The 18810-nt window shown below is 37.7% G+C and overlaps 1 protein-coding gene across 1 annotated transcript in view; it reads right to left on the bottom strand.

Annotated features, from left to right (window-relative positions):
• Positions 1–739: 739 nt before the first annotated feature.
• LOC133518823 (solute carrier family 35 member C2) overlaps positions 740–18810 on the bottom strand; it is a 28564-nt gene continuing 10493 nt past the window's right edge. Inside the window, exons 4-7 of the mRNA XM_061852594.1 lie at positions 13974–14226; positions 12694–12860; positions 11223–11336; positions 740–10279 (exon numbers count right to left, since the gene is read on the bottom strand). Coding sequence (XP_061708578.1) covers positions 10088–10279; positions 11223–11336; positions 12694–12860; positions 13974–14226 — 726 coding nt within the window. The 3' untranslated portion in view covers positions 740–10087. The remainder of the gene's footprint in view (positions 10280–11222; positions 11337–12693; positions 12861–13973; positions 14227–18810) is intronic.

Raw genomic sequence — 18810 nt, 5'->3', positions numbered from 1 at the left:
GTAACGCGTGACGTACGCGTTTGCGTTAAGTCTCATTTTGTATGGGATTTTGAGTTTCCAAAACGTTCCGCTTGGCGCGCTGTGTCTAAATCCCATACTAAATGAGACTAAACGCAAACGCGTACGTCACGTTTCGAAATTGAATAAATTTACACTCTGTACCCCTAGTGTAATTTTAGTCGATAGCGAAACGTGACGTACGCGTTTGCGTTAAGTCTCATTTTGTATGGGTTTTTGAACATCGCGCCAAGCGGGACGTTTTGGAAAGTCAAAAATCTCATACAAAATGACACTTAACGCAAACGCGTAAGTCACGTTTCGCTGTCGAAAATATTTACACTAGGGGTACTGTAATTTTTGCGCTCGGGTTTAGTGCATTGATTCGGTTCACTTGTTTTCTTGAACCTGACACAAGAAACTTAGATTTTGTAGGATTGAGTACTAAACTATTCATTAGTTCAGACTATCAACAGCCATTTGCGTATCTTTTGGTTTAAAAGATACATAATTATGGATATTATCGACGTATATATGGAATTTGCAATGACGCATGTTCTTTTCAATGTCTGCGCTGTAGAGGCTGTATAACACGGGGCCTAGAATAGACCCTTGTGGAACTCCCCCAGACACTGGGAGTAGGACTATGACGTCTACTTAACACTTACACAGGCTGGGCTTCCAAATCGTTGCTAACTTAGCATGGTCTGGCTCTAGATATAGGGTTGGGAATAAAAACGCATTTCGTATTTCAAATACACACAATATATTACATTTCTCTGGAGTTTCACATTGGTCCAATGATCCGGGAACTACCGCGAACATCATACCAAAATCGCCTATTCGCTACTCTATTTTGCATATTCGAGCGATAGAGATGGAGATACACAAAATTTTGGTGTTGATGTTCGCCATAGGCGCCCAAGAGACAAGTTACCGGTATCAATTTATATAAAATTACGATTGTAATAAAAAAGTCAAACTTAAAGCGGCCTTCCCATATGCGGGTCCGCGTGTGCGAGCGGCACCTCGCTATATACACGCATATTGCTATCTCGTTCACACACGTCTGTGTGAAGACTGCGAAGGCCCTATTTCACAAACTGGCAAAAGTAAAGCGTGTTCGCACTTGCCGGTGACTAGAGATCTTTACCGGTGTTACCGGTTAAGACTTGTGATTTTATGAAATAGGGCCCAAAATACTCATATTACAAATGTGGTTTTAAAACTGTACCCCTAGTGTAAATAAATTCGATTTCGAAACGTGACGTACGCGTTTGCGAAGTCTCATTTTGTATGGGTTTTTGAACAGCGCGCCAAGCGGGACGTTTTGGAACGTCAAAAATCTCATACAAAATAACACTTAACGCAAACGCGTACGTCACGTTTCGCTGTCGAAAATATTTACACTAGGGGTACTGGACAAAAAAGTTGTAAGTAATTTGTATTTAAACCGTAGATGCATGAAGTAGTAATACTTATACTAAAACAACCAAATTCACTAAAGAAGAGACGCTTTCCAGATAGATTTTCGTACACTGTAACTTCTAAAATAAGAGAATGATAAAACTAAAAAAAAATATATGATGTACAGTCAGCGTCAAATACTTCGTAGCAGTCAAAGTAGCCAAATAGTTCGGTACACCATATATTTAGTATGGTGTACCGAACTATTTCGCCACTTTGACTGCTACGAATTATTTGACGCTGACTGTACATTACCATGCAAACTTCCACCGAAAATTGGTTTGAACGAGATCTTCTAGTAAGTAGTTTTTTTTAATACGTCATAAATGGTACGGAACCCTTCATGGGCGGCTTTTTTCTCATGTATATGGTGACAATTCGGTTTATCATGATTTATGTAAAACTTTAGTTCTAATGAAATTCCGCAATATGGCGCATTGGCGCGTGATCATATATTACTAGGCAGGCTTTATAAATTAATATTTATATCGTTGGAGCTGGTTTCAGTATCAAAATGGATACTTCATGCATCTAAGTATTAAATCCTAGCACATCTTGTCGCGACTCCAAATCAGGTCGCGCGACGTTTCGCGATGAAGTACTAGTAAATATTACAAGTAAGTAGTTATTTGAAGTACAGTATAATTCATAGGAAAGAAACCACCGCTATATTCAGTTCATACTGAAAGTTCCTGCAATCTTAATTTTTGTTAAAGCTTAAAAAGCCTTCACATATAATTTACAAACAGCATTCCTAAAATACAAATAATCACCGAACAAATTGTATCTAAAAATAGACAATAAGTTTCAATTTTCATTGCGTGACCTCTAAATGGCTCATTCCAGAAACTTTCAGTTTTACCCACGGATTAACCTAAATAGTTACTACAGCTAATTTAGTCTCATTTTAAGTAAAAAAAAATACATCAATACGGAAGCAGGTTAGACGACAAAGAATTCAAAAATATCTGCTTGATATTAGTTACAAAAGTATTAAATTCCTCTCTACTCTAAATAATAAATACAAATTGTGGTACAAAAATCGGTTTAAATCAGTTTTTAAACAGTACCCCTAGTGTAAATAAATTCGATTTCGAAACGTGACGTACGCGTTTGCGTTTAGTCTCATTTTGTATGTGATTTAGAAAGAGCGCGCCAAGCGGGACGTTTTGGAAACTCAAAATCCTATACAAAATGAGACTTAACGCAAACGCGTTCGTCACGTTATGATGTCGATTAAATTTACACTAGGGGTACAGGCCTCTACAACCCAGCACTTGGAAGATTTAACTGGAGACGCCTTGTTTGTCATTTTCTTCACAAAACAGTCTGCCGATTTTTGGGGAAGGGTTTTAAGTAACATACATATAGCCATGTCAGATAAACGTCAGTCCATAAAGTACATATGACCATTGGCCGATGTTATCGACAGAGGGGTAAGCTCTTAAAGGCGACTCCAGTTGTTAAATCCTCCAAGCTATAATATCTAAGACAGTAGTTCTAGTTCTATAGTATTGATATGAACGTCATGATTATCGAGGATGTATAGATATTTCAGAACTCCCAGCCGTATAGATGTTTACGTCTACTGTACACGGGAGAATGTGAAAAGTTTCATACAAGTTGTGATGAAGAATTCACATTATGTACTATGTATTCACATATTTACATACTGCTCTCAACCTCTTTTAAGAGAAAAAGGGACGAAATCACGTATATATACTGGGTGTGGCCTGTAACAGGAACAAACAATTGAACTGTAGGCTGTACTCCTCAAACTGACCAACATTAGTCCAGCTCTTTTAAAATAACTTTTATTTTGATTTTTAGAACCGTAAAACTACCCAACTATAGTCCAATACTGCAACTATGGTCCACAAGTTCAAAAGGAAATTAAGTATCTATACCAATGTTCCTTGTGGTTTAATCCTAGTTTTACCTTCCATTTATAAACATACTTTGCCTTAGAACTACTAAAATATAGTAAAATACACACCTGAACGAGAAAAATTGAGTTTATTTGTGGACCATAGTTGGGAGTTTTGGACTATAGTTGGGTGGTTTTACGGAACACTAACACATTCAGTGCCAGCGCGTGCTACGCGCTACGAGCGTAGCCGATAACATGGGAAAATGCGTATGTAGCGAAAAGCGACTACGGACTGAGCGCCCGCCTGGCGGGTTGCTGGCAGTGAATGCGTAGTTTATTCTAAGACGCAATGTATTGCGAATTTTGTTGTTTAAAGCGTGACAATAAACGTCAATTACACTGATGACATTGAAGGTAATATTTAATTTGTATGAAAAATAGGAAGTCTAAAGAATTCATAATTTTCAGAAATCGCTGAACAAATGTTGGTAAGTTTGAGGAGTGCAACCTACAGTTAAATTTATTGCTCGTGTTACAGGCGACACCCATAATATACTTACGTAAAGAAAGAGTGTAACTTAGTTTTCTTACCAAGACGCGAGTTATTCCGTAGTCGACATCTAACGTCAAGTGAATTTATCGTACCGCTACGAGATACCAGAGGGCCTACCGCGAACCGCGTTCGACGTGTTGCCTCTCTGTCGCACACATAAATTCGTACGTAAGTGTACGTGTGAAAATCGAAATTCGCAAATTGCGGGGATCTTTCTCTTTTACTCTCACTAAAACGTAATTAGAGTGACAGAGAAAAATGCCCGCAATTGACGAATTTCAATTTTCCCGGTAGTCGCCCAGATGTCGCGACGGACGAAAAATGTATTACCAAATCAATTTACAACTAATATTACAATCAGAAAGAGTTGAAAATAGAGTTTATTATTATATGATTATAATATTAGCTGAAAATTGTTGAGCATTAGAGTTTTCGTTTGTCGCGACATCTATTATCAACTAGCAGTATTGATAAATTCCGCTATTTGACGCCAGATGTCGAATATGAAATAACACGCGTTTTGGTAAGAAAACTGATGTATGGAGTGACACTCTTTCTGAACGTATATCTCTATGATACAAACGTAGTTCCCATTTCCTCTCTAAATATTAGCCTTATCGAAAATATTTTTACGCGTTTTGATATATATTTTTCGCTTTTTTTCGCATTTTTTTTTCGCTTCAAACTCAAACAAAAAAGTCATACAAAGAGGCATAGCTATGGTTAAAATACTTTGGCAAGATAAGTATTCGATTAATTTAGACGGATAATCACACTCATTTTATTTTTATTGTTTTGGGCTGTTATTATTATTTGTTGAATTTTCTGATGTGTTGTATTAATTCATTGTAATAATTCATTATTATTCTAATCGAAATGAACCATCCATTTTAATTTTGTGTCATTTATTAATTTTATTATCAATTTTTTTGTTTTAATTTGATATGATTTTATAGATACTGTGTATCCACTACTGCACGGATTTTTCCTTATGAACAATAAAGATATTGAGTATTGAGTATATAACAGATTGTGCAATATTTTCGATAATATCAATATCCAATAGAGGAAAATGAGGATTACGTTTGTATGGGGTAGAGGTCGTCTTAGGCGAGATACACCCATGTTGATTGGCATTTTCTATCAAATGAACTTTGATAATGCCGCTGGTAATCTTTGGTAATGTCAACCAGCAAAATTAAATTCACATACAATTTAGTATATTCCATTGTGTGACGAAATTTTACAAAATTCCCAACTATTTTTGGATATATTATGGATTCCATTCCCGAAAATAACCGGTTATTTAAATCCGGTTTATGAATTACCGAATGTGCCTACTTTGCTCTAAAAATTACTAAAAAATTCGATACTGAATTTAAAATTATTACATTTTTGTAGGTATGTTGATAATTGATAAATATGCCGATTTAAAGTCAGAGCATCACTAGATATTCAATTAAATTTTCAAGTCATTTAATACCCTCTTGCTACTCTAGCGCCACTCTAGAGAGATTTGGTACTGTTATTTATAGCTTACAGCTGGACGCTTTAGTAACATATACCTTCCATATGTCGGCGGCCGATCGTAATGTTCCTGGTGTAATGTTTTGACGGTAGTCACATTAAACCAATAGATAGGTTCGTTAGGTTGCTTTAGATGGCCGAAGGGCAAACTGTCCAGGAATATGGGGCTTCGTCGACTAACGGAAAGAGACAAAAGATTTTCACGTTTCACGATACGCCTAGAAAAATTCCGATCTGCCTGATCTTACGATCGGCCGCAGACACATACACAAAAGATATCAATGGCACGCCGCCATCTTTTCAAGCTATCTATGTCGCACATTTTTTCTTGACGCCTCGTCTATAAATTATACAATCAATAACTGTTTATTTTTTACGATAACCATAATAGCTAACTGTATAAAAATTAGAAACATCAAATCTTAAGTTAGGGTTTATATTGGAATGTTAGACATAGGAAAAGTGTAAAAAGTGTAAAACACTTAGTATACAAAATACTTAAAGGTACGTCTAAATTAAAACTTATATAAACTAGCTTCTGTCCGACTTCATCTGCGTAGAATTCTTATTTTCATATACATATAGTTCGTGTCATCCACGATGACGCGCAGATTTGTCAAATCTAACCTTTAACAATATGATAATACAAGTCAAGGCATGCGTCTTCGTTAATGACACGATCTATCCGACTTCCATAGTAAATGCCACACCCATTTTCAACCCCTTAAAGGATGATTTCCGGGAGATATTATCCTAGGTCCTTCCCCAGGACAGAGACTACAGTGAAATCTCGATAATCCGGCACTACGATGGACCGGTACACCCAATATTCCGGCAATAAAAAAGGAGTGCAAGTGATGAGTATGTGCGCTTACATTATCACTCTTGAATATATTTATAATATAAGTGTCTAAAATCCAAATAACTGTACAATTTTCTTTGAATTTAGTATATTAGTAGTATATATGTATACTAAAAAACACATCAACGTAATAAGCAGATTTGCTATAAATAAGTCCCAGTAATCCGAATTTTTCAGTAATCCGGCGCTCGTGTCAGAATTAGTGCCGGATTAGTGAGATTGTAATGTATCTTCATGCCAAATTTAATCTAAATAGATTCAGCGGTAAAAGCGTGACACAGACAGATTAACATATTACATTTATATAACTAATTTTCATTATATAGTATTGATTTCACGATGTTGAGGTGACCAAATGATAACAAAGTTTTATTTTAGACGTACTAAATAATAATTAATAACAACGAAGGAATGTTAACAATTTCAAAACACATACTATAGGATAAATAGACATTAATAACAATAATGTATGGAAATAATAACGTCTCTCTTCATTCGGTCTGCAATTAGGTTACATTTTTACTTTTCAACGTTAGCATACGTGGCTACGTCCTACCCAGTTTTCTGTATTAATAAACCGGTTTCGAACTTTTAAAACCGGTTTATTATTGAAACCGTATTATATATGTATTTACCACGTAGGTAAAGTTGCCATAGTATCTAAGCAAAGTGCTCAAAAATATAAAAAAAATCGGACAAGTGCGAGTCGGACTCGTACAGGAAGGGTTCCGTACCATTATCTATAAAGACGGTCACCCATCCAAGTACTGACCCCGCCCGACGTTGCTTAACTTCAGTGATTGGATGAGAACCTCGAGATCGGAAAGAAATATTTATTTTATTCTGTTTTTAGTATTTGTTGTTATAGCGGTTATTTCAGTTACCGCTATAACAACAAATACTAAATAATCTGTGGAAATTCCAACTGGCTAACTATCACAGTTCATGAGATACAGCCTGGTGACAGACGGACGGACGAACGGACAGCGGAGTCTCAGTAATAGGGTCCCGTTTGACCCTTTGGATACGGAAACCTAAAAATATACTTAAAGTGTTGATAATAGAGGCTCTGTTCAGATATTTGTGAACACCTTGGCCGCTCCGATATATCTGATGGCGACTGTACAAAGCTCAACCTATTTGTGCCGTGACGAGGTGATTTGCACCGCTCTAAACATTAACCCCCTTATTCATAAACTTGTACTAAAGTTACGATGCCGCTGATCATCGTTTGTCCCTTTCCGACGTATTGGTATAATGGAAAGGGACAAACGGTGATCAACGGCATCGTAACTTTAGTACACGTTTATGAATAAGGGGGTTACAATACCACCATTACCTATACATTCTGATCGAACTCTTGTTTATGTCGGTGGCCGATCGTAATATCCGCCCGATTGTAATGTTCCTGTGTAATGTTTTGACGGTAGTCACACTAAACCAATAGGCAGGTAGGATAGTTTCGGTAGGCTGCTTCAGACGCTCGAAGGGAAAACTATCCACAAACAGGAGCCCCGCGTAGCAGGGCTCCGTCGACTCAAGGAACGAGACGATGATTTTTAATTTTCACGATATGCCTAGGAATTTTATGATCTGGCGGATATTACGACCGGCCGCCGACATATATTTCACACAACTCTAATTATATTCTATGACTTCTCTCAGGCGTTTGGTATAGAAATTGTTCGGTCTTCTTGCAGAAGGTAGCGGAGTTTTTGGCTAAAACTAGTTTACATTAGGATACAAGTGCGAAAAGTAGGAAATTCATGACGGGTGGCGATAGATTCAAACACGACCAAAGGGAGTGTTTTAAATCAACTCGAGTTGTGAATTACCTATTCGCACAGTGCGGTAACTAGGACTATACGTGTGTATGTTGAAAATTTAAAGGACCATATATACTGTAAAACGTTGTATATTACACGTGCGAAAAGGTAATTGCAACTAGTGTTGTTTTAAAACACTCCCTTCTGTCGTGTTTTAATGTATCGCTACTCGTCGCGATTTCTCAACTTTTTGCACTTGGATCGTAATATACTATTCATTTACTTAATGTAGTATAAGGTCAGCCAGGACAATTGCAACTGTGGGATAATTGCAACTATTGGACAGTTGTAACTATGGGGCAAATGCACTCTTAAGAAGTGAGTAATAATGAGAATTATAATGACTGATGAAAGTATATCATGAATACAAGAGGCTAGCTCATTACTTTTTGTATTATTAGAGTAAATAGTTGCATTGGTCCCATGGTTGCAATTGCCCTGAGTGACCTTACATCCGTTTTATGCATTCAAATGAATACCTGACCATAACTTCTTACCAACCGTCTCAGTTAATCGGTAGACCTATAGACCAAAAGAGGTAGTATCCGCTTCCTACCTCCTATTTTTTGCGTCCACTTAGCCTCGAGGGTGCGTCCACTTATCCTTGACGGTGCGTCCACTTAAACATTGACAGTTTTAATGTCACTTGCGCGGTTTTCGGCCAAAGAGTCTTACTTCTGCTATGATTTTTACCATAATACAGTTATATAATACTTATAACTTATAAGTACATATCTCTCTTTAAAATCTCGTCTGCACCATTCAAAATACTAAAGGGGTCCACTGATTAACAGTCCGACGGACGGCATCGGCCTGTCAGTTAGAACCAGACATAGAAGTTTTTGTGGCAAAAACGAGTGCTTGAGAAAATGAAACATCGACAAATAATAACATCGATAAGTCAGTCATAGATTAATAATTAAAAGATGTAAATTCTACTTGCTGTAATTTACCGGGAAATTTCAAGAATACATATCAATTACAAATGCGATCATAATTTATTTATTACATATATAAAGTATTTAAAAATAAAAACGTAACCTGTAGAATACAGTGTCAAAAAATAAGAAAACTACCAATAGGGTTATCAAAGAAGATATCGAACGTGTTGTGTATTTCGCGGTAGCTATATTTTTATACAATGTTAAAAATGTATATCACGCTAAGGTAACATCGATAATAGACATGTCGATATTTAATTTTGTCAATTACTTTATTTTGCCACAAAAACTTCTATGTCCGAGGGCCTACCGCGAACCACGTTCGACGTGCTGCCTCTCTGTCATACTTACGTACGAATTTATAAGTGCGATAGAGAGGCAACACGTCGAACGTGGTTCGCGGTAGGTCCGTCGGGCTGTTAATAAGTGGGCCCTTTGACGATACTTTTCGACAATCAAAGCAGCACCACTGCTTATATATTTTCATCACATTTGCTCGAAAAAGTTCTTATTTCATGCAGATGTACTGAAGGACAAAGGCCTATTTTGTTCCCGCGGGAGTTATAATTTTTTTTTATTATGTCACTTATTCATATAAAGCAAGTAGCATAAATGAGTTTTACTTTTAAAATACTGACGTTTATTGTTTAATATTTTTGTTTATGTTTAAAATGAAATAATTAGTTTGATTTAACAGCCGTTTAATTTATTCGAATGCCGAATAGGTCTGTGCCCTCGATGCTAACCTGTCAAGAAATTACAAAATGGCGGACGAATGTTTGATATATCACCGTATTTAAGAATTATTTTTTCTTCGCAAGTGTGATGAAAAACATTGCGTGTAACTTCGGGGGTAAGAATATTGCAAACTAGGGTCTTTAATTCGTATCCAAAATTTCACTTACCCCCCTCGTTGCACAATGTACTATATTATCACACAAAAGCGCTCTTCCACAAGTCATAAGTAGTCACAACGGCGATATTATCTCCAAATGTTGCATTGACTTGTGAAAGTTGCTCAATATTTTTATCTAGCAGACCTCCCTACCTCCCGTCTCTTCTCTGCAGCACCTCAAACAGTACCACATTAGCATCGACATCGCTGTCGTCGCTCGGGTGCGTCCACTTACCCTCGAGGAGGGGTTCGCCGCCGCCCTTGGGCGTCCGGGAGCGGCCGACGGGTTGAAAGTCGTCGTCTAATGGCACAGCGCCCGTTACGGATTTTATGAAAAGGACCTGTGAGAGAAATAATTTGTGACAATATCTAAATAATAGTTCCAAATCTCTCCAGAGTAGCGCTAGAGTAGCTAAGAACCTAGGCTTGTGTTATTATGAAAAGGGACCTTATTGTCGATGGCGCTTACGCCGCACTGCGTAGCGCGGCGTTGTTTATAATATGGGAGCATCGTTGAAAATGGCATAAGCGCCACCGACAATAAGGTCCCTTTTCATAGATAATGTCACATTTATATACAAATTTGGTAAGAGCAGTGGCAGCATGGTTCCATTTTTATCGCTTGTCACTATGCCCGTCACTTTCGCACTTACTTGTTAGAACGTGACAGACATGGTGACAAATGATAAAGAGCCGACCATCTTAGCCCTACAGATCAATTTTTTATACCACGCTGAAGGCAAACAAGCATACGGTCCGCCGGATGGTAAGTAGCCACCGTTGCCTACGGACGCCTGCAAGTCCAGGATCTACCTGACCTGTACAGTCCTTTTTAGGGTTCCGTACCCAAAGAAGAAAATGGGACCCTATTACTAAGACTCCGCTGTCCGTCCGTCTGTCACCAAGCTCTATCTCATTAACAGTTCGATAATGGAGTCTTAGAAAACATATCCAAATATTTTTACGTAAAATCGTTTATTCTTCTTCTTCCTAGCGTAGTCCCGGCATTTTGCCACGGCTCACGGGAGGCTGGGGTCCGCTTGACAACTAATCCCAAGATTTGGCGTAGACGTAGTTTTTACGTAAAATCGTTGATCCGTCTGTCTGTCTGTCCGTCTGTCACCAGGCTGTATCTCATGAACAGTTGAAATTCTCACATATGATGTATTTCTGTTGCCGCTACAACAATCTGTCACCGTACCCATTGTAAAATATGAAAGATTTTATCATACATCTAGTATAAAAAAAAACTGCCGTAGAATGCATGTTTATGTATATGTCCACCTTATGTACAATGTGTCCGATGATGCCCAGGAGACACACGCCGAGGCCGGCCACGTTGATCGCGCTCAGTCGGTCCCCGCTCACTTCCACGGCCAAGACTAGAATGCACATCTCCTGAAAATCAGAAACAGATATATTTTTACAAAATTCAAAAATTTATTCTGCAAGTAGGCCTCAAGGGCTCTTTTACAAGTCAATACAACATTTATAGTAACATCATATAGTGACATGAAAAATACATAACAACATTTATAAATACAACAGCCAATACCTGGGTAAACATTACATTATAATAATCTTAAAATAAATAATTACTACAATACAATAGAGATGTATAGTCTCTATGGTTAAAAATACATTAAATCTGGAGATGTAAAAGGTCCCCAATGTCAGAGTACTAATACTAATAAAATTTGGAGGTGTAAAGTCTCTCCAAGTGTCAAAATAAAATTTATACTAAATAAATAAACCGCGTCTGGACTGTTAAACTAGCAGTCTCATAAACTAATGCTACAGAATACATAACTAGTATGTACCAAGTCAAATATATTATACAGTATGACAGAGACGTATAGTCTCCACGGTTAATACATTAAGTTTGGAGATGTATAAGGTCCCCACGGTCTGAGAAAAATAATAATACACAATAATAATGACATTAATAAGATTTGGAGGTGTAAAGGTTCTCCAAATGTCAATAACAGATAGATGAAGTTGCAAAAACAAACAATGTATACGGGCAAAGAGTGTGGAAGTGCATGTTACCGAGTATCTTGAATAGATTTCCACAGGAATTATTAAAACTTATAGAAGGACGAACGAGTGGACAAGCTAGAAATATTAATAAAAAATACTTTATTAAAATAAGAGGGCAGTCTACCGAAATCATTTAATTAGATGACCTATTCCGTACCCAAAGGGTACCCTATTATTAAGACTCCGCTGTCCGTCCGTCTGTCACCAGGCTGTATCTCATGAACCGTGATAGCTAGTTGAAATTTTCACAGATGATTCATTTCTGTTGCCGCTATAACAATAAATGCTAAAAATTACGGAACCCTCGGTGGGCGAGTCCGACTCGCACTTGTCCGGTTATAAGAATAAGTTTATATTGCTACTTAAGTTTATAAATTATGAAAGCAAAATGTAAGTAATCGTATCTTATACCGTTAAACGAGCAATTCTTGTATATATTTCGGGGACCTCGGAAATGGCTCTAACGATTTCGATGAAATTTGCTATATGGGGGTTTTAGGGAGCTAAAAATCGATCTAGCTAGGTTTTTCCCAAAGGAAAACGCGCATTTTTGAGTTTCAATATGTTTTCGGAGCAAAGCTCGGTCTCCCAGATATTATTGATTTATAATTGTTACATATTTTCAGTGACTTATTTTTTTAAATATTTTTTTTTAATATATAGACACGTCAAGACCTTTTTAATGCTAAAAAACGAACTATATGATGAAACTGACCTTAAATATACCCGCTATGGACAGCGTCAAGCTAGAGGTGTAGGTCACCACGAGGAACTCAGAGATCTCCATGAGGAACGCGATGGTGGCGCCACCAGACACCTTTATCAGCGTCGGCACTAGCGCCCCTTGCGACAGGGACAGCAGGTACTCGAAGCAGGATAGACCTGGAATTAATGTTAGCGTTGTTTAGCAGTCACCAATTATTACGCTCGTTTGAGTTTCGAAGGAAATGATGCTTACTTTTATTTAGGTACAATCAAGGTATTAAATATATACACGTACAAAGTGTCAAAAATATATTACACTACCTTACAGTAAAGGCAATAAGGTCGTGTATACATATTATTGGCACTCTGTCCGTGTCGATATTTAATACCTTGACTGTACCTAATAAACAAATTCTGCTTTAAACAAAATTAAGTAATAAAAGTATGGTGATTATTTATATTTTATTTGAATTCGTAACGTTTTATAGTTTACATTTAGTATTTTCTTTGCATTGGTGTGGTAAAAAATTCCATACTTCACTCGGTATTAAAGTTTGTTTAACCCTCGCAAAGTTCAAGATTGCACTTTTCAAACAACTCTCTACGCTCGCATCAATTTTGTACTCCTTTACTTGCTTGGGTATAGATCGTGTCACCCATAATGACGCGCAGATTTATCAAATCTAACCTTTGATAATATGACAATACGAGTCAAGCCAGGCGTCGTTGTGAATGACACGATCGGTATCAATATTAGCATGATGGATTAAACATTTAAAAAAGCGTTGCACCCTTGAAATCCAAACAATTTTATATTTTCAAGTTATCTGACCTTCGGGCGAAGGGCAGCAGCGACAGAAACATCCATGACTGCACATAAAACACCATGTCTACCGGATTATGGAGCCCGAGTCTCGTCCGCTGCATCAGCAACTGGGCGAACGTCCACCGAAGATCGCCACCAGGAGAAAGTTGAAGCCGAGCAGGTTGAAGGCGGTTGCTTTGTATCAGACCATCATAAGGAGCTAAACGATCCTCTTCGAAGTAATACACTGATCTTCGAACAGCAGGGCGAAGGGGAGCAGCGACAGAAATATCCAACGCTGCACATAAAACACCATGTCCACCGGATTATGCAGCCCGAGTCTCGTCCGCTGCATCAGCAACTGGGCGAACGTCCACCGAAGATCGCCACCAGGAGAAAGTTGAAGCCGAGCAGGTTGAAGGCGGTTGCTTTGTATGTGACCAAGATGAAGAGCTAAACGATCTTCTTCGAAGTAATATACTGACCTTCGAACAGCAGGGCGAAGGGCAGCAGCGACAGAAACATCCACGGCTGCACATGGAACACCATGTCCACCGGATTATGCAGCCCGAGTCTCGCCCGCTGCATCAGCAACTGGGCGAACGTCCACCGAAGACCCCCGGCGAACGACGCCACCAGGAGGAAGTTGAAGCCGAGCAGGTTGAAGGCGGTGGCCTTGTATGTGAACATGATGAGGCCGGCGGCTATCATGAACACAATGCCGACTAGGGACCACGACTGAAATACAAAAACACAGTTACAACCAATCACTGATATCTCGATTATAAAGGACGCTTAGCACGAGGGATTTCGTACATTGACCCGCCTGTGCCTATTTTTATCGCACGCGCCATATTGCGGAATTTCGTTGCAACCAAATTTTTCATAATAAACTGAACTGTCACCCTATTACATGAGAATAACAGAGCTCTCTTGACAATGATGATATATTTTCTAGTTGGGCTTTAATTAATGTTTCTGACCCGCCTATGATGCCATTGCTGTCAATGTTACTGTGCGAGTGGGACAGCAAAATAATTACGCGCGTACAATAGAGATAGAAAAGAAACAGGCGGGTCAAGTACGAAATTCCTTGTGGTAAGTGTCCTATCTTTAGAGAAAAAACCGGCCAAGTGGGAGATGGACTTGCGACACTCGCGTCACACAATTTGTAATAATGGTACACGCTTGACTGTACATTTCTAATAGGTTTCTCTGTCATCGAAGGACTATATTTTGCCTATTTTGTTAAATTTTATTAAACGAGCAATTCTTGCATATTTATATATTTCGGGGATCTCGGAAACAGCTCTAACGATTTCGATGAAATTTGCTAAAACGGCATTTTTGAGTTTTTATATGTCTCCCAGACCCTTCTAACCTAATTATCTAAAAATTATAAAAAACAATGAGATTCTCTGTTTCTCACCATGAAATGAACGCAAGAAGCAAGTATCAAGTGTATGAATTCGCAATGAAAACAATGTGTAAACAGGCCCCAATAGTGATAGTCACACTTACCCGTATTGACCGTATACTAATTATAAACAAAATATAGCGAGAAAACAATGAAATCAATTAATTATCCTGGTCACGACACCAATTAAAAACAGCGTACCTACTCTGAGTACATTTCTAATGTAATTAGTCTATTAACTACCTGTAATTAGTAAGGTAGGTAGGAATTTAAGTTTCGTACCATTTCGTACTTTGTCACAGTGAGAATAGTACTAATGAGGTAACCAAGGAGTAAGGTAAGTATATAGGTTAACAATGGTACGAAATTGTACACAAATTAATTTTTTTGACTGTACAACCTTTCATATTCCGTGACTATGGCCGTTGGCCGTTCTTCATTAGTTTTTAAATTAAGAAAATTCAACGTTAAAGAACTTAACGATAATATAAATCTAATTCGAACATATTTCAGAAATAGTTGTCAAATCTGAATTTTACTTTGCTAAATGTTTGACTTTAACTTGAGAGAATGAAAATGTCTTATCAGTTCTTTTTACAATAAAATGCTAATTACCTGCATAAAATACAATTATATGTTCATTTAGTGTAGACATGCAAGAACCATAAAAGGTTATCAGAAATATAGAAACAAGCTATAACCAGCCTTTATGCACTATCATAAGGTTCAATTTTGAAGTATAAAACCATATAATTTCCTTCAGTGTACTTAAGGTCGTCCTTCTCCTTATGTGTCGAACGTTACTGTTATCTTATCTTTTATATCGTTGTCGGAGTACTCACAACACAAGCCTTCTTGAAATGACCGTGGGACTTAGTCATATTGTGTAAGCATTTCCCTATAATATTTATTTATTATTATTTTATTATTTATTTATTTAAATAACAAATCGCACCTTACAGCTAATGCCAAAGCGGCACAAATTGGAACACTAACAACATAAAGCATTAACAGCACATTTAAATCTAATTGTAAACTTTTTTATTTCTATATTCGATTAATTGAGTTGAATTATATGTTGTTTCTTGAATTGATTTTGATATCTACTCTTATTTAATTTTATGAATTGTATTAATAAAATGTTTTTTTTTTTGCTTTCCATTATGTTAATAATTTAATAATCTATTATAACTAAACTTAATTAGTTTCAAGTCAGTTAAGGAAAAATTTTGTACGCCCATAGGCAAAACACAGAGTCTATCCGTCTATTAAGACCCTTTGTATCATCTGTGTTATACAAATCAATGTTATTCTATTCTAACCTATTATTTATTATCACAAGCGTCCGCCGAGAAACATTACACACTCGAACGCTCCTGAAATTATCATCTTCATTAATATGTAAATTTTATATTTATGAACCCTTACCACGAGTTTGACACTGACATATTCCCAAGCGACTGCGTAAACTGACTAACAATGCATCTCCCTCGTACTGACATTGGTGCAAGCCAGCCCTGGGTATGAATATTTAACATAATTTAAATATATGCATACTTAAAATTAGGCTAGTGGACAAGTTTTTATTAAAATGGTGTCAATCGATCCGGGTTGATGAGAATTAATAAATTAAACTAAATCTTAGTAACTATGCACTGGCAAACTAAAGCGGCAATGGGCAGGTCACATTTCAAGATACACAGACAACAGATGGACCTCATTAGCTACAACTATGAAAGGTCCACTGCCAGCCAAAAGAAAAACAGGGAAACCTTACAAACGGTGGTCCGATGACCTATTAGAAGCGGTAGGCAAAAATTGGATTCAATAGGAAATAAATAAAAAATTATGGAAGAAATAGGAAGACACCTTTACCCAATCTTGGGTAAAGGTGTAATGGGATCTTTAGCTCAATAAACATTAATACTTGACTACTTTAAAGGAATTCAACTGTAATTGAGTTATGGAAATAAACAAGGTTTTATTATTATTATTAACTATGCTCTGAATTATAGTGTTGTTTAAAGCCTGACCAGCAATATATGATCAACTAAATTTTTCATACTAAACTGAACTGTCACCTTATACATGTGAATAACAGCGCCCTCTTGACAATGATCATACATTTCTGGTCGGGCTTTACATATTATTGTGCCGCAGTATTATTTAGATATCATGGGAATCCTAGCATTTCGGTAGAAGAAGTTAATTACCACAACGTTTGAGGTTAGAAATATTCTAATGATTAAAAAAACCAGACACGCGCGAGTCGGACTCGCCCACCGAGGTTTCCATACTTTTTAGTATTTGTTGTTATAGGGGCAACAGAAATACATCATCTGTGAAAATTTCAACCGTCTAGCTATCACGGTTCATGAGATACAGCCTGGTGACAGACGGACGGCCGGACGGACAGCGGAGTCTTTGTAAAAGGGTCCCGTTTTACCTTTTGGGTACGGAGCAGTAAAAACGGGGTACCTACAGTAGCTAATGACCGAGATGCATTAAATTTATGTTATATGGGCAAGTTGTTTTATAATTTAATTTTTTAAAGCTTGGTTTGTCTCTGACCGCGTGGGAATTCCTACTACCCGGTTTAAATAGGTCCTTGGTATGTCCTTAAACAACCTCCAAAAGAGAGGTATGGGGCAATGGGAATATCATCTCACTTTGTGTGGTAGGGCACAGGACAGCGGATGTCATTCCAGATCTAGAGCAGAGTCCAACTAGGGAAGTACCTCCTTACAGAAAACCGCAGCCAAATAATACTAGACCTTACTCGTGTGAGTGATCTGTCGATACCCCCCGTACCTCCTAGAGGAGGTATGAGGGGCCGCTACCGCCTCTCGGCTGCGGCGGCTGTCGCTGGTCGCTTCCCCACCGACTGGTGGGGTGGTCAGGTGGCCGTCATTTTGGGGACGGTGTGTGTAGCTGGTGAGTAGACCTTACTCATGGTAGTCTTCCTGCCGGTGAATAACCTGGTCCACACATAGCGAGCATTCGCGCGAGGCAATTTCCTCACGCACAATACGGCCAGTGTAGACGTGCCTCGGCCGAGGCAGCGCGCGCGTTTTCCTCGCCCGAGTGCGCCGCCTCGGCAGAGTCTACACTTTTCACAATCTATAACTCCCGCGGGAACAATATTGGCCTTTGTCCTTCAGTACACCTGCATGAAGAAGCTTTTCGAGCAAGTGTGATGAAAAAGTAAATTAAGTATTCCCAGTCATCCCATTAGAAAGGTTCTTTAGTAATGCCATTACAGTTAATGATTGTTTGATGGCTCGTGTCATTATAGCTTTTGCGTTGGTGGCTCATTTCGTCATAAGCAAGATAAAGATTAATCGTTTATTATTTAATACACGGTAAGAAACGGTCTAATATTATAAATATTATACATACAAGTATATTATATGCACATATTTTCCTACTATTCTGATAATGTTTACATACTCTGTTTATTTTAAAACTGATATTGATAATTATGCTTTGAAATAACTGTTCTGTAAATTTTATCTTTTGCCACACCCGGGTTCATGTATTATACCTACTGATGTCTACTGTATATATTGTGTAACGGTGATGAAAACAAAGGGTGCAAAGAAAGAAATGAGAAATTATTAGAAACCATCAAAACGCTTGGAAAACTTTATAAGACCGAGGGAATATATTTCTACCAGGTTTTAAACTGTAATTCAAAATGCTAGGGTTCAATTTTGCACAATTTCGGACACCGGTATGCCTTATAAATGGTTCACTTGACTACGATATTAAGCAATAAAACCGCCTTTTAAAAAAATTACTTTTTTATGATTTAGGAGGAAAACGAAAAGACAATTCAATTATCGTTGTGTGCCCATGAACAAAACGATCGATATTCGAAATGTCATAGTTTTCAATTGTTTGGG

The sequence above is a fragment of the Cydia pomonella genome, chromosome 1 (genome assembly GCF_033807575.1).
Source record: "Cydia pomonella isolate Wapato2018A chromosome 1, ilCydPomo1, whole genome shotgun sequence".
In the NCBI taxonomy this organism is placed as follows: domain Eukaryota; kingdom Metazoa; phylum Arthropoda; class Insecta; order Lepidoptera; family Tortricidae; genus Cydia; species Cydia pomonella.
The sequence above is the reverse complement of the archived record's forward strand: the minus strand, read 5'-3'. Positions and strand labels throughout refer to the sequence as shown.